The 16,017-nt window shown below is 38.8% G+C and overlaps 1 protein-coding gene across 3 annotated transcripts in view; it reads left to right on the top strand.

Moving 5' to 3' along the window:
* LOC104964292 (pre-B-cell leukemia transcription factor 1) overlaps nucleotides 1-14,649 on the top strand; it is a 68,138-nt gene extending 53,489 nt beyond the window's left edge. The window contains exons 4-9 of one of the 3 annotated variants that reach the window (XM_010793035.1): nucleotides 2,451-2,641; nucleotides 5,027-5,162; nucleotides 6,529-6,577; nucleotides 8,723-8,835; nucleotides 9,669-9,758; nucleotides 13,183-14,649. In XM_010793035.1, coding sequence (XP_010791337.1) covers nucleotides 2,451-2,641; nucleotides 5,027-5,162; nucleotides 6,529-6,577; nucleotides 8,723-8,835; nucleotides 9,669-9,758; nucleotides 13,183-13,275 — 672 coding nt within the window. In that variant the 3' untranslated portion in view covers nucleotides 13,276-14,649. Of the gene's footprint in view, nucleotides 1-2,450; nucleotides 2,642-5,026; nucleotides 5,163-6,528; nucleotides 6,689-8,722; nucleotides 8,836-9,668; nucleotides 9,759-13,182 lie in introns of all 3 variants that reach the window. The other 2 variants (XM_010793034.1, XM_010793036.1) reach the window with 2 other exon arrangements.
* The last annotated feature ends 1,368 nt before the right edge of the window (nucleotides 14,650-16,017 follow it).

Here is a 16,017-nt window from a genome sequence, read left to right as displayed (position 1 = left end):
CAACACGTAGCTTTACGTAGCTTCTAGGGAGATCGTCTCACCGTAGCTGTTAATCTGATCAAAAGACGTGTTCAATGGCATTAAAACGAGAAAAAACGCGGCTGAATCGGTTAATCCATAGGTTGATAAAGTTTCTGGGCAATAATTTGAATTATTTATAATCCATAATTCCATTTTTATGTAAAAATCGCAGAGCAAAAATTAGCTGCTAATGGTAGCCACCAGAGTGGCTGNCTGCTTCCGGTCTTGGCAATGCAGCAGTCTAACACACACACATGACTAAATAAGGACTATGTGGGAGTTCCCCTCGATTCCATTGGCTCTGACGGTTAGAAAGAGATGTCACATGTCAAAATCCAGCAGGGGGAGCCAGAGATAGGAAAAATCCACCCAAATGGCCCCAGAAGAGGTTTTTTTGTGCTAAATCTGTCCAAAAAGGTCAAATATCACTTGTTTTGCATCAATCTTGATACAGGGTACTTATTATATGTTGTACTTTGGATTCCTAAAGCTTTTAGTCTACTAACCCATCATCCAAGGTTAGTTTTCACTATAAGTACAAAATATCTTTTGGACGGACACTATCATTTACAGTTTTTTACCATGTTCAAAATTAATTTTCTTTCAAATAAAAAACATCTATATTGAATCTGACTTTTCTACATCCAACTGACAGGTTTATCATTACTTTGAGAAAAAAGATTATTAATTTAACCCTTTTAGAAGGGAAGATATGGTCATTTGTTCTGGGAATGTCATTTTTGAGCCTGAAACCTGAAAAACAGGCTCGGGGTTTAACAGGTTAAAAACACTGTTTATTGCTGTAAATTCTTAAAGTTCGACATATTAAATAAAGTCATTTCGGAAAAAAGGCACTATGTTCAGCTTATATTTGGTTACTGTTTCTGGCAGCAGCCTTTGTCACATGTTGAGTTCAAGGAGCGCCAGGATGTAAAAATCTGAACATATTTGATAGTTTTACAGTTTTTCCTTGATCAATGCTGAATAATTTTCGGTAAGACTTCACTTTAGATGGTTTTCAGCGCAGAATAGTCCAGCACATGCAGTATGTCGTGTGTCTCTGTGTGTATTCCTCGTATAGTCTCGAAAAAGTGCATGATTTCCTCTCATTGCCTTGATACCCGATGTATTCGTGACAATAGCATGGCTCTCAGATGAATGTGCTGAAGACAGATGAACACGCAGATAGACAGACACAGACAAAGCCTGACACGACTAAACCCAGAGAGAGATCGACGGGAGGAGAGGAAGTAAAGAAGAGGAGACAGTAGGAGACGCAGAGCCGGAGTGTAATATGGTGGCAGATTCACGCCTGGTGTCACACGGGGGATGAATGAAACGTCGTGGCGTGTTCGTCTCTCAGGGCGGCGAGGCTGTGAAAATGTGTGTCTGAGAAGGGAACAGCTGTCATTGGTTCCTCTCAACACACTGCCATCACCACTTGTGTTAAATATGAATTGTATCAGCGCTTATATTCCCCCATGGCTAAAAAAAAAGCTTGCCCCAGAACTACAATAAGCTAAGAGCTGTTTCTTTTTTTTAGATGCATTTTATTGGTGACTTTGAAATACTGTGTGACATTGTGTGTGTGGTGAGGTGAGGTTTCTGTGATGGTGAACTTCATATTAAATGTACACAGTAAATTAAAGTAGAACTTCACCCTCATCCCAATTACTCACCTTGTGTGACTTTGAATTCTTGAGGGAAATGTATTGATGAATCAAAGAGGCTCTATTATGTTTTGGTTTTGGTGTGTTCTATAGGTTTTAGTGCATGTAAATGCCCCCCCTGCCTGAAACACCTGCATTTAATTCCTTTGTTTACTTCCTGAACATAGTGACATCACTATGTAACACCCATGCTTCTATTGGCTAGCGCTCCAACACAGAGGACTCGTTAGGCTAAGAAATGGGACGGTTGACCAATCTCAACAGAGCCGGCCAGCTAACCAATCAGAGCAGACTGGGCTCTGGTTTCAGACAGAGGGTGAAAAGAGATGCTGCAGAGCATTAAAGCATGGAGACCCAGTAGAGGCAGAAAATACTAATATGAACCAATCATAATGGTTAAGTGAAATTGCATGTGTTTGTAAAATAGTGGGCATACCATTCAATAAAAGAGACTTGGCTCATATTGCAAAAGTTACGGTTAATTCAAACAGATCATTTGAGACTGTTTGCTGACTTTAAACACACACCCATTTACTTCCATATTTGATGAATGTTCTCATTCTTTTTGATTCCTCATTAACCTACAAGGTATGCAAGAAAAAAATACTTTCTTAAAGAATACAAGGTAACTAGATGTGAGTAATTGATATTCAAATGGTCATTTCAGGGAGGATTTATTATTTATTTGCAGTTTTATTGACCTGAATGTTTTTATATGTATTTTTTGATTCATTCCTGCATGTGCTCCCTCCTATCCAGGCCTGTAACGAGTTCACCACCCACGTAATGAACCTGCTGCGGGAGCAGTCGCGCACGCGGCCGATTTCGCCCAAAGAGATCGAGCGCATGGTGAACATCATCCATCGCAAGTTCAGCTCCATCCAGATGCAGCTGAAGCAGAGCACCTGCGAGGCCGTCATGATCCTGCGCTCACGCTTCCTCGACGCCAGGTGTGTGTCTCTCTGCATTTTCATACACACCACGCAAGTGCTGCAAATAACCTCCCAATTTAACAACATGGCAACTCATCATGTGCGCCTCATATCCATATGAAAGGCTGACGTAGGAGGCCTATCATGCCACAAACATGCTGTAACACATGCTGTTTGCTGCTCACCACAGACATTTGGACCAGCATCCCCAGCAACGCCGGCCAATAAGAGTTCCCGGCGTGCTCCAGAGTGCTAACTGTTTCCCTTTTTTAATGTAATCGCTTGTTCCTTTTGATGCATGTTTTGGATTTGCATACATTTCTCAGAGGATAAATGTCACTCAAAGTCTGGAGTCGGAGGCACAACATTTAAATGAGGCATGCGCTTCATTACAAAGCTTCCTATCTATTCTCTTGCAAATGATGGTGGTGGTGCGGCAGGGTGGGGGGGGGTGGGGGGGGGGCTTTCACTGGCTGAGAGGCACTGCCATGCTCGGCGCCGCTGATTAATCTACTGGCTGCTGGAGCTCATGCTGGGAACATTTACATATTCTCAAGCAGGCTTTGGAGTGCGGGACAGATATGTGAGCAGAAATCTCCTCAGCGGTGGGTTCAGGCTCAGAGAGTGTTCAGGGTTCCCCGGCAGCTTAACTTAAGCCCTCTTTAGATGTGGCACACGCAGACGTGACCTGATAGGTGCAGCAGATAGAGGGTCAGTCAACTCATGGGCATCAGCATGTGATATCTGTCTGCTCTACGGTGTGTGGAGAGTGGGGGGCTTCTGACTGTTTTTTTTAATATTCGATATATTCAGCCTTGTTAGGATTTTTCTAAATGTGATTACATTTTCACTTAATCCTAAAAAAATGTAATCAAACCCCATATTATTATATTTCGACCAATAATGTAAACAATGAATGTGCTGACTGATATTGTAATTACATTTTTGCCAAAAATGTGTTATTGTTCAGGGATATTTTAACTGATGATGTAATCATTTTAATGGACATTTTATACAATTTTAAAAGCATAGCATTTACATGTACATGTTCAATACTAATAATATATACATTAAGATTTTTGTATATTTGCACTAAATGTAATATTTGTATTTCAATTTTGAAATATGTTTACTAATTTTCAAGCCAATGTTACATTATCACTAAATATGATATTAAAATACAAGTCAGGACTAATTGTTACGATATGATTGAAATTATTACATGACAAAGTTTTATTACATTTGATCACATGTCAGATGGTAAAAGCTTTTTTTTCTATGCACGCTGGCATGCTAGAAGATATAATTTAGATTATCTTTGTGTTTGTAATAAGACAAAGTTATTCTGTATGAAGTTGAAAACAGTAGTTGAAAACAGGCTGGCCCAGTAGTCGGCTGATCATGTCCTGTGTGAAACTACGTCTGTAATTCAGGAGACAATAGGATTCCCTGAACACGTAGTTGTATTGCAATGTAATATTTAAGAGAAAGTGTTATTTCAAACAAAGCAGGCAGTTGTGTTCAGCAGCAAACAGGTGACACACAGGGACAAACTAGCTGGCAGACATAGCGGAGGAGTGGATGTGCTCTCATTATGTTTTTTGCTAACGTTTATTCTGTGGATTGTTTGGAGCATGTGATGAAAACTGATTAACTTATCAATCAAGGGACCAGAAACACCGTTTATTTTGGTCCGAAAATGTGTAAATAAACTGGGCAAACATGTTTTACAAGACAACTTGTCAATGTTGTGTTTACAGCTTGCTGCCCCCAAGTGGTCAAAAAGGTTGCACACAAAAGTAATGTTGCTCCAGCAAGAGCAAGGAGAAACAAAGGGAGAACATTTTGGAAAAACATCTTGAACGCTAGGCAGGAGTTAGTCAGACCTAAAGGACCTGTCCTGCAAAACATTATTATTATTTCTGGTTTATTTTGTTTCTCATAGGGTTCAGGTCAAAGAGAAGGTGCTTTCAAACCCTGACTGGTTTAAATGTATATTATTAATTATTTGAAACCTTAACTCACTAAAAGGAAATACAAATGTTTGTTCTTTTAAATAATAAAAATATGTATCAAATCATTAAAAGGTGTTGCTTTTCAACCCCTAAGTGGTTTAAAGGATAAAAGGAAAAAAACACAATGTTGTTTGAATGCTAAATCATTTAAAAGAATGAATACATTTTCGAGATTAAACATAATCAAAATATAATAAATTATTTAAAAAATGCTTTGTATTTTTTAAACCCAAATTGTTCAAAAGAAGACTAGGATGGGTAGAAATAAATCTATCTAAAGAGACGGTGTGATTTGCATCAATGCACTCCTCTATCCTCTCTAAGCTGTTGTAATGAACGTGAACTGGTTTCCTGTTCCTGTTTGAACTTCTGATGCTTGTTCTTGCAGACGGAAAAGACGAAACTTCAACAAGCAGGCGACAGAGATCCTGAACGAGTATTTCTACTCACACCTCAGTAACCCGTACCCCAGCGAGGAGGCTAAAGAGGAGCTGGGAAAGAAGTGCGCCATCACAGTGGCCCAGGTACAGAACAGTGCACCCCCCCCCCCCCCCCCCTTACACCTGTAGTAAAACCACTGAGACAGTTTCAACAGTGAAGCAGCTGTAATCGTCTTGGCAAGTAACCTAAGAATACATTCTGACTGTCATGAGAACAGACAGCTGCTCTGATCTCTCAGCAGCACCTTTCATTGAGACAACAAAGGGCTCCAGTAGAAATATGCCCTGTCATGAGTTTGTTGTCGTGTAATTCAAACCAGACAAAGTTATTTTTGACCACTTTGTGTTTGTATTGAAGTAACACAAGCTAAAACAACAGTGCTGTCATAGCTATTATCTAATCATAAAGTTTTCCTATATTACACAAAATGTTCAAAAGTGAGCTGTTACCTAATCACTTTTTTTGATTGTTGAAATTAAAAGTAACTCTGACTTTGATTCATATGATTATAAATGTCAATGTTTTTTGGCTAGTCATCAAAACATTTGACAAAAATATGAATTGATTAATAAAAAAAGATCAGTTGTGAAAACATCAGCCTACAGTTTAAGGAAATAATTACCATTAGCTCATTAGCTTCTGCAAAATTAGCGCTGCAGTCATTTGAGGCATGTGCAGTAAAGATTGATTATAAATCTTATAATAACTTACTGTGTATCTAAAGACACTTAAGATGTTTGTTCCAATACTGCTGACAAGCCATGAGAGTTCAATATTTAAGCACCTTGCTTTTTTTCACCTTTGCTTTCTAGCGCTCAAGTTGTTTCAATCCTGTGAGAATTGATAATAAGCGAAGCCACGCCAAGGTAAACAGCAGTTTGTGTTTTGAATCCATCATTTGGGAATGGATTGTTTTCTCAATTGGTTTCATTAATTTATACCAAATGATTGGAGGATGCATCTGGGCCTGATTGTGGAAGCTGCTCGGCGGCGGGAATGATTTGTCGAGTTTCCGTTTCTCGGCCATAATAAAGGAGAATGTTTACCTAGTCTGTGTATTGGAAACTTTGCAGGATTGATTTGGTTTTCATTTTAATGTTGTTTATCATTAGCGCTGGGATTACCCCCCTGGCTTCATCTGGGAGTCCATTAGCAGTAATGGGCGTTAGCGGATGTTGACTGATTAGTGCTTGCGTGAGTTCTGATGATAGCTGCAGTCATGGTGACATAATGAGACTGTTATTGGCAATCATTCCATTCTGGCACTAATGCAGATTCACAGCACCAGTCTATGTAGCCCCTACCTCTCTGCAGTGTAACACATGCCATTAAGGCCATTGGAGCTAAAGACCACCATTATATCTCTGGATTCTTGCCCTCAGATGTGGAGAGGCTGTGTTTGTTCTGATTTGTGAGCATTAAACTACATTTTTTTGTTTGTCTGCTCAGGTTTCCAACTGGTTTGGGAATAAACGAATCAGATACAAGAAAAACATTGGTAAGTTCCAAGAAGAAGCCAACATGTACGCTGCGAGAACTGCCGTGAATGCGGCTAATGCATCCTCACATGGAAGCCAAGCAAATTCACCCTCAACTCCAAACTCTGCAGGTGAGACAGGAAGTCCCTGGCTCTGATCAGCTACTAGACATGTACCTCCTCTCTGTGCATTACTAATCAAAACATTTCAGTTTATTAGTGTGAGGCCATTTCAATGCTGGTGCTGGTGATTTGTAAGGAATTAAATATTATGGACTAACAAAACAGGCAGTTCTTTTACAACTGACGTGCCTATCACCTAGTAAAGCACCATTATTATATTGATAGGTTCATATTAACAAAAGCCACTACCCCATTAGAGCAAAACTGTGTCAGGGATTAGCCATCCTGAGCCCCATGCCAAGTCTCCCTATGCTTATACTGTCCTGTTGTCTTCATCTCAATTAATACTATTCTTCATTTATGACTATTTAACTCTGTATCCATCATGTTCTACTGTACTGACATTCAAAGGATAGGTTTGGTAATATTCATTACTTCTTTCCTAATGTTGACAAATCTCATAAAAAGACTAAACTAACAATTGTCCTGATATATCTTCTTCCTTTGTGTTTTGGAGCTACCTTTTTCTAAAAACTAGTGAAAACACATCGATGAGCCTCACTGTTGCACCTCATTAACATGAACACACATGGTATTGCTTTGGGGTCAATATCACATAAATCCCATTTGAAACTAGTGTTGCAACAACTTGTGGTTCCCTCGTATTGAAGTCTAAAAAAATTATGTTAACACAAGCTCAAAAGATTCTCAAGTTTTATGACATCAAATATTTCAGGAAATACTCCACTCTTAATTGTGGAATCTTTAATGAGTCTTAATAGAGGTGCTTGCTAGCAAGTGGCTAAATGAAACTAAGTACGTTGTTGGAAAAACTCAACGTCGTCATGCCTTTTTTAGCTTGGCACTGAGAACCACTGATAGGGCAGCACAGTGAGAAAGTGCTTTGCCTTTTTATGAGAATTGTTGACAATGAACAAAATGTTACTAGGTGTATCTTTTTCAAATATGGTCCATTATTTTTGAGACATTTGTATATTTGACATCATATCAGTGCTGTGTCTCAATTTGGATACTTCTGCAAGTACTAAACTGTCTACACTGTACTTGCATAGTCCCTGAATTTTTACAGGGCATTGGTTTAAAAAGAATACGGCTGATGTGCACTTAGTAACCATCTCCACTGTTAGCCAGCTAGCTAGCATTTGTGTTGTCGTTTAAAGTTGACTGCTGAATTGACTGCTGAATTTATATTTTTATTATATTATATTTATACTAGTTGCTTCATCCGGCAACAATAAAATGGTACCTAATTTTAAAAAATAACACACGTACCTTACAATTGTATAGAAGTGTTCAACAGTGCTTGAATCTGAGAAATGTCAATAGCGATATAATCACACCATCTTGGTACTCAAAGCGCATTGTATTTCGCCATATTTCTCAGTATGAACACACACTCAAAATAGCAAGTGAAAGTACAGAAGAATGCAAATTGAGATACAGCACGCAACAGGAAGCATGTTTAGCCAAACATAAAACGCGTATGGATAGCCGATGCAAACACCTAGCTTAGCAAAAATGTGGTGGGGGGAAATACTGAATAGACCACTCTATATCAGATTTGTTTTTACATGATTTGACCTGTTGTACCAAGTAGTCACCAAATACATTGAAAAGCGCCACAAGTTTTGCTGGAAATGCATTAGCATTTAAGTCAAATTTGACTCTTATTTCCCTATAGTGTTTTGTGCTAAGCTAGGCTAAACACATCCTGCCTACTTCTGTAACTGACCTCGGGTTGGACAGAAATAAAGAACATTCGGAATGCTTTTTCAAGACTTCTCTTTTTTCCTAGTACCAGTAATATACAAATAACTTGCTTGTCCATGTTTGGATGTAAAGACTTGACCCAAACGCTTGCTGTGTGGGGTTACAGCTGTTTCTCTATTATCCATTAGTTTCCTGTATGGCTCCATTCCTCTCCGTGTGGCTGCTAGCTAACCTCTGCATGATGCTCCTTTGACTTGCTCCCCTTGCTTGCTCTGTCTCTCTGTGATGCGACTGCTCCGTCTCTCCTTTCAGGTTCTGCTGGCTCTTTTAACATGTCAAACTCCGGGGACTTGTTCATGAGCGTGCAGTCTCTCAATGGGGACTCGTACCAGGGGGCTCAGGTGGGAGCCAACGTGCAGTCACAGGTAGGGCTGTGAGCGGATTAGCAGATAAACAGGGGCAGGCCCACTTACCATCCCAGTAGAGAGTTTGACTTGTCATGCACAGGTGTAATTATTATCAATAATTCAACACATTTCAGCTGAAGTTTATTAACGGATTTGTCGATTTTGATAAAAAATGTAGGGATTTTTAGGTTTTTTCAAGCGAAAAGAGTGCTACAACTCCTATAATCTCTATTCTAGAATTTCATACTTTTACTTTTTCATTTATCATTGTAACCTATAAATATCTATGGGGATTTTGACTTTTGGTCAAACAAACCAAGAACTTTTTGATGGCCTTTTTTGGGCTTTTTTTTTGATTATTTGAAGAAATATCTGCAGATTAATCAGAAATGACTCAACTCCCAAAACCACCTACATTTAAAAAATGTATTTACTTAATTTTTATTATTCAAAATTGAATATTTCTGAGTTTATAAAGTAATATATTTGCGTGAAACTAAACGTATATTTTTTAAACATGGTCCTAATCTGTTTTCATTTAGAGCCATCATTTAATGCTATGATTAACTGCTGGTTTTAATAATATGGAAAGTTAAGATGTCTGTCGTGAAAAAGGACTATACTTGCCCCTCTATAAAGTTTCTTCACAAAGGCAGAATACTTCACCATGGGAAGGGATTGTCATTTTAACAAAAAAAAGCCAACGTTTTTATCATAAAAGTATTTTTTTGTTTGGTTGGACCTTGTCTTCTCCAGAGATGTCCTTGCAGCAGTGTGCTCCGTCTCGTCTCCTCTCTGTTCTCTAGTGTTGGCTCTGACCTTGCTTTGTTTGTTGTTTCTGAATGTTTCAGGTGGATACCCTTCGCCATGTTATCAGTCAGACAGGCGGATACAGTGAAGGACTCACAGCCAACCAGATGTACAGTCCGCAGGGCATCAATGTAAGGATTATTTTTTCTCCTTTCGCTCCCTACCAATTATTTCAAAGCCATAGGGCTCAGAATGCCACTTAGCGGGACTTGTCTATGCTCCACCGCCACCCTAGTTGATTGCTTGTGTATCTCGCCCGCCATGGGCAGCACGCTGTCCGGCATACGCATGCATGTGGCCGGACACACACGCAGGGCCGCCGTCTGAGCCTGTCACGTCGCATCAGGCCTGGCAGAGCACCTGCAGCCACGTACAGTCAGCCATGAGCGAGCGGCACCACCAGGTGACACCTCCTGCCCCGGCCTTCAGATCCCTCTGACCACCTGACCCGTGAGCAGCAGCCCCCGCGGCCAGAAGCTCCCACAAAGACAACACGGCTAAAAATAAAACCTCACGCCACTGGGAACAACTCCTCACACTGGAAAAGGATAACAAAATAATAAAAACAAGGCGTTTAGTTAAAAATCATCTGCCAATAGAACACGTTAAAATGTGCTTGGTAAGATTTCTTGAAATTATTTAGATAGGTCTTGTAATTAGCTGGGAAAGCGTACTTTTATTTTACCAGAATCTGGAAATGTTGTGTTACAAAATAAACCACAAGTGCTCAAGGTTTTCTGATATTAGTTTTCCAAAATCATGTTATTTCTTGAAACAAGATCACCCATCCTTTAAAAATACTAGAGCAGCTAAAAAACTTGTGTCATGCTTGTTTCATCTGAGATAAAACTCAAAATAAGATTTTTTAAGAGTATTTTTAACCTTATCAAGATACTTAAGATGCATTGTGTAAACACGACCTTCTACCTCACTGCATTGTCACTTCTTAAGTTGTTGTGTCTTATATCAAGAGTAAAGATTCAAAGGCTTTCTGTCTGCAAAACCAATGTGCAAGTAATGCAGAGGAAGCAAACTATGTACATTTAAAAAAAAAAATACAATAAGCTAAATGTTGCAGAGACATATTCTGACTAGAAATGAGTCAGATATATTTGGCAAGATTTCACATTTCTGCAGTGCATGTGCCATCAGGACGTGTTCCCTTCATCTTTGTGAAGAAGAGTTTGGGGGTAGAAATGGGGGTTGTTATCAAGCGAGGGGGNGGGGGGGGGGATTTTGCTCGCTGGCGGCTGCAAACAGTAGGGAAATTCACAGCGACAAGCCGTGTCGTAAAGGGGAAAATCGATAAGACAGACACAAGGAGAGCAGACTGTGGACTTGGGACAGCAATCCAAGCGCATTGCTCTGATCATGCTGCTGCCACGCTAATGGCCCTGACAGCGAGCCCCTGCTCAGAGCGGGGGGACGATCCTCCGCTCTGAGCAGGGGGACGGTCTCCGCTGGCTCCGTCGTGCCTCAGCGGCCATATGATAATCAGATGAAATGTCTCCCATATAAAAACATGTATGTGTATTGAAATGGGCAGCTGTGAGCCCGGAGAGGCCGCTAACGTATTCAGGCCCCGTCCCCCCCAGTCCTCGGACCTCACTGATACGGTTCTCCTTGGACGCCTGCCTGCTCTACCACATCTTACACTGCCACAATATGCTGTGTTATTCACTTTTATACCCTGTAAAGAAGCACGCAATGCATAATGTAAGAGCGGGGTATCTGTCTGCAGCCTGTTGGCCTGTGATTTATGTAGCCGAGCAGTACGTTAGGACTTCTGGCTTCTGCACTCTGCTCTACAGTTCCTGCTGCTTTCTGTCAGAGTTGTTCATCCTGTATGCTGTACGTTACCTTTTATCTCAAGCTCTTTCCGGTTTGTTTTAGCTCCTACATTTCATAGCAAAGAGATCCAAATTGATTATACTATGCACAGTGGCATAACAAGGTTGTGATTGGCCCCGGTGCAAATATTGTTTTGGCCCCCCCCCCCATCGCCCCAAACATAAACGCACGCTGATGCACTCACACACGCACGGACGTACAGTATGTCTTGTCGTTTCTCTTTTTCTGCCGAACTTGCTGCTGCTAGCTACAGTACAGTACAGATTGATTCAACGGTTCGCTCTTCACGCAAGGTATCACATGACATGAAAGGGAGCAAGGCTCATTGGACAGACAAATTACAAATTCATTTAGGTTGCTTGGTTACTTTGAAGACTGCGTGAACCGGTCAATGCCATTGGGGCCCCAAAAAATATTTTTTTCGAAAATATATATATATATATATTTTTTTGTATGGGCCCCTGGCCGGCTCTGGGCCCCGGTGCGTTACACCGGCTAAACCGTCGATAGTTACGCCACTAACTATGCAACTGATACTGTACATTTTAAAGTAATCTTGTGTCTCCACTAAGGAATATATTCAAAATATGCCAAGATATCAGCTTTAGAGGTCTCTTACAACCAGTGGTACTCAGATCTGGTAGTAATACTGCAGTTTAGAAATACTTTGTTACAAGGGAAAATGATCAATAATAATAATATTAATAACAATAATAGTAATAACAATAATAATAATAATAATAGTAATAATTAAAATAATAATGACAAATAATAATAATTTAATTAAAATGTACATTCATAACACCCCTTTTTAATATATTATGTATTGTATGGTTGGATTATTAAGCTCAAATATTCATTTAGTATTGCATTATTGCATTGTTATTGCAAACGGTAAATGTGTTGCTGATCTCATTATTACACACACTGCCTGTTATCTTAAATGTCATTTCTTAAATATAATAATCAATGAAAAATCGAGTCTTTGTCCGATGAAATACGTCATTATTTGTAGATAGTATTTTGTATTATTAGTCAAGTCAAGTAGAACTTAAATTGCCTTAGTTATTGCCCTGCAGAGTCAAATGAAATATCGAATGCAAAATAAAAAAGCGAGTTGAGACTCCAGTGTGACCCCCACTCACTGTCTGCCATCTCAAATAACAGGCTGGGAAATGAAAGGCTGTCGCAGTCTTTCTGATGGCTTTAAACCTATTATTAATATCCTAAAATGCTCTTTAGCCGGCATGTCTGTGCAGAGGACGGCTCTCCGCTGCTCTTATTGAATGTTAATTCCTGCTGTCAGCGTCACAATTAGTGCAAATGACGTTGATTGCACGTGTTTTTGTTTCAGAGTTCTTTTCATACAATTCCCATATATTATTCATATTCAGAGTGAAAGTGACAGGCACTTATTTCAAGCCCAAATCGTTGTATTTTCTTCATTATGTGAATTTGAGTATGCAGCGCCTGATGGGGTACAGACTGTAATTCACTCGACTTCTGCTTGGTTGAAAACATGATTTTATATTTTATTATGTCAGTCTAGCTTTAGGCTAACATACAGTATTTCCCAGCATTCCCTGCTGCGCTCATACACTACCTCGCACTCAGGACTTCCATGCATTGTACCTCACTGTGTTGCTGCATTGAGGAATGAATATGAAAGTAATACCCCCCCCCCTACCCCCTTTTTCCTCTCAGGCAAACGGCGGCTGGCAGGATGCTCCGACCCCCTCATCGGTGACTTCGCCCACAGAAGGACCCGGAAGCGTTCACTCTGACACCTCCAACTGATCCTCCACCCCCCCACCCCTCCGTCCTTAACTTCCTCCTCCAAATCTCCCAAAACTTAACCCCACCCCCCCCTCGGGCTGGATGTACTGACTTTGGGGTCTGGGATGACATTAACGGACAAATATTTCACTTTTTTCCTATCTGGACCGCCGTGTAGGATGACTCATACCCCCCTCACAGTTTGTACAGTTTCCACTCGATGTCCATGTTGCCTCTTTGTATTTCTGACAGTACACTCACGCAGTAGGCGCACAGCTAGCAGAAAGCCCCCCCGTATTGTAAATTGAAACGCTCCCATATGTTCTCGATTCGGAACATCAGAAAACAACAGGCTTCGGTTTTACTACAGTGGTAGCACTTTCTATGACTTCCATGTCTATAATGCATTATTAATACACTTATAATGCAATATAACCTGCTTGTAAGCACTCTTTAATATTCATAATGATTTATAACAGCAATATTAACACATTATAAACCATTTTATGAAGACTTTTAAGGTCAGGTATCATAATACTTCATATTTGCTGTCAATTCACTGACATGTATTTGCATAGATCATAGTGTATTGTTTTTTCCATTTGTTATAATGCATAATAATTGTTTTATAACACATTATACTCTTTTTATAATGAATTACAATGTGATTATAGGTTACTGTGATATTATTGTTTGCTTTGAAAAAGTTTAAAATAATCTTACATGTTTCGTATGTTCTTTAGATTTAATGATGTTTTTGTTCACAGTATTGAAGGCAAACAACGTTAGACTAACTTATAATCACATTATAATGCATTATCATAAGATATCCATTTAAAAATAAACTCTTATTACAATTATTTGAAGAAAAATTCTTGCAAAAATAAAATTATAGTGTTGTGATACACAACTTTATGAAATGTTGTTCATGTTAATATAGGATTACAAAGCAAATGTATGCTATTAACTATAATTAAAGAGTGCTGCAAGCAGATTCTATGTAGGTTTATAATGCATTACGGACATGCATAGAGAGTGTTATCACAATTATTTTTATAATTATTGAAATGTTACTGTACACACACAGTACTCTTTAATACTGTGTTCACACTTTTTGTTTCATCTATAGTGCCAAAGTTCAACCCTGGAGGTGAATTTTGATCATGTTTTTCAGGTCATAATTTGTGAAGTATTATAATGTCCTGTCATAATAATCAGGTAATATCCCAGGCTTGATTTGTATAGTTTGTATTCAGAACAATAATGAACAACAGATTCAATTTTTTTTGCAACAAATAGATTCCGTCATGCTTGTTGGCGGCATCCATAATATTTATAGAAGAATTGACCTGAAACACTAAATGAATGACAACGTTGGAAGCCATTTGGGCGTGTCAAAAAGTATCAAAGCACAAGAACATGTAATGATTAAGCTCAAAAGGTAAATGTGTCAAAGAAAACAATGTTAGAATGTAACTATAGGAGTTATGTATGGAAGACAAAGAGTGCACGTACATGATCAAACAGTCGGTGTGTATTAGTGAGGTCAATATAGCCAAATACTGCTGGTAACCAAATCCACCACAACAACTGTCATTCAGATTTGAAGGTTCCATGTTTGCATGACTTTTACTCTGGATTCACTTTTCATTCATGGAATTATATTTGTGTAAAAATCCTGATAGCAGGTTGGGAAATGTTGAGCATATTTAAGATTAAATTAAATTATTCTTTACACCATAAGAAGAATGTATTTTCTTTGCAAAGAAAATTGTACTCAAAATGTCCCATTGCTCAGTATTTTTGCACAAATGTACCTCCATACACAGTCAGTTATTAACCCGTAACCCCTGTTTTCTAATTGTATTATTATTTGAATAACTTTATATTTTCCAAATACTTTTAGATTTCTTTTTTAAATTACACTAAAAAAAAACATATTGACACAAACCAATCCAAAATGTGAAACTAAATTTATGATTTGTTTTCTTGTATGTACAGTATTGTATGTGGTCTAACATGTATACATGATTTCAATAGCATACTTTGATACCAAAAAAAGGCAGAATTTGTATCTTCTCCTCATTGGGATCAGCTTTATTGACATTTCTTTTTTTCCTCTTTTTCGTAGGATTTGTATTATCTACGATACTAGTGAGCGCCTCATAATGCTCTCTGTATTCAAAACCAAAAAAAGCAGTTGGAATACAGCAGTGTTTATATAAATTAAAACGGAAATACCCTGATGGCACACAAATCCAGATATCTGTTTGGATATATTTTTATGTCTCCATTTTGTGAATAACTATTTTTTTGTTTCATTTGATATTACTTTGCTTTGCTACAGTTCTTTTTTATGCTACCATTATTTGTGAATTAGCCCAAGAATGCTCTATATACAGTATGTAGATATGCACCTTTACTCTTCTTCTTTTTTGCATCTTTGAATTTGGTCTGTAGTTATTTGAATGCAGCCTGGTGGATTAAAGGTGAAATCCTTTAATGGCCGCTGTCAGAAGGAAGGTGACGTGAACAGTTAGCGTTACGTTAACATCGGAGTCTTTGTTTTTAGCTCATCTGAACCCTTACAGAAAACTCAAATGAAATCCCGACATCACAAATACAGCGTGAGAACCACATGATTTTATTTTTTAAGTTGTCAGTGTGTTTGTATTTATTACACATGTATGAAATCATGGATGTTTCGGAGCTGCTGTGTGGACGTCAAACACGGCATGATGACACCAAACACTCATTTGGATC

This window comes from Notothenia coriiceps, unplaced genomic scaffold (genome assembly GCF_000735185.1).
Source record: "Notothenia coriiceps isolate Sejong01 unplaced genomic scaffold, NC01 NC01_scaffold00037054, whole genome shotgun sequence".
Lineage (NCBI taxonomy): Eukaryota > Metazoa > Chordata > Actinopteri > Perciformes > Nototheniidae > Notothenia > Notothenia coriiceps.
Note: the sequence above shows the minus strand (reverse complement) of the source record. Positions and strands in the feature narration are given on the sequence as shown.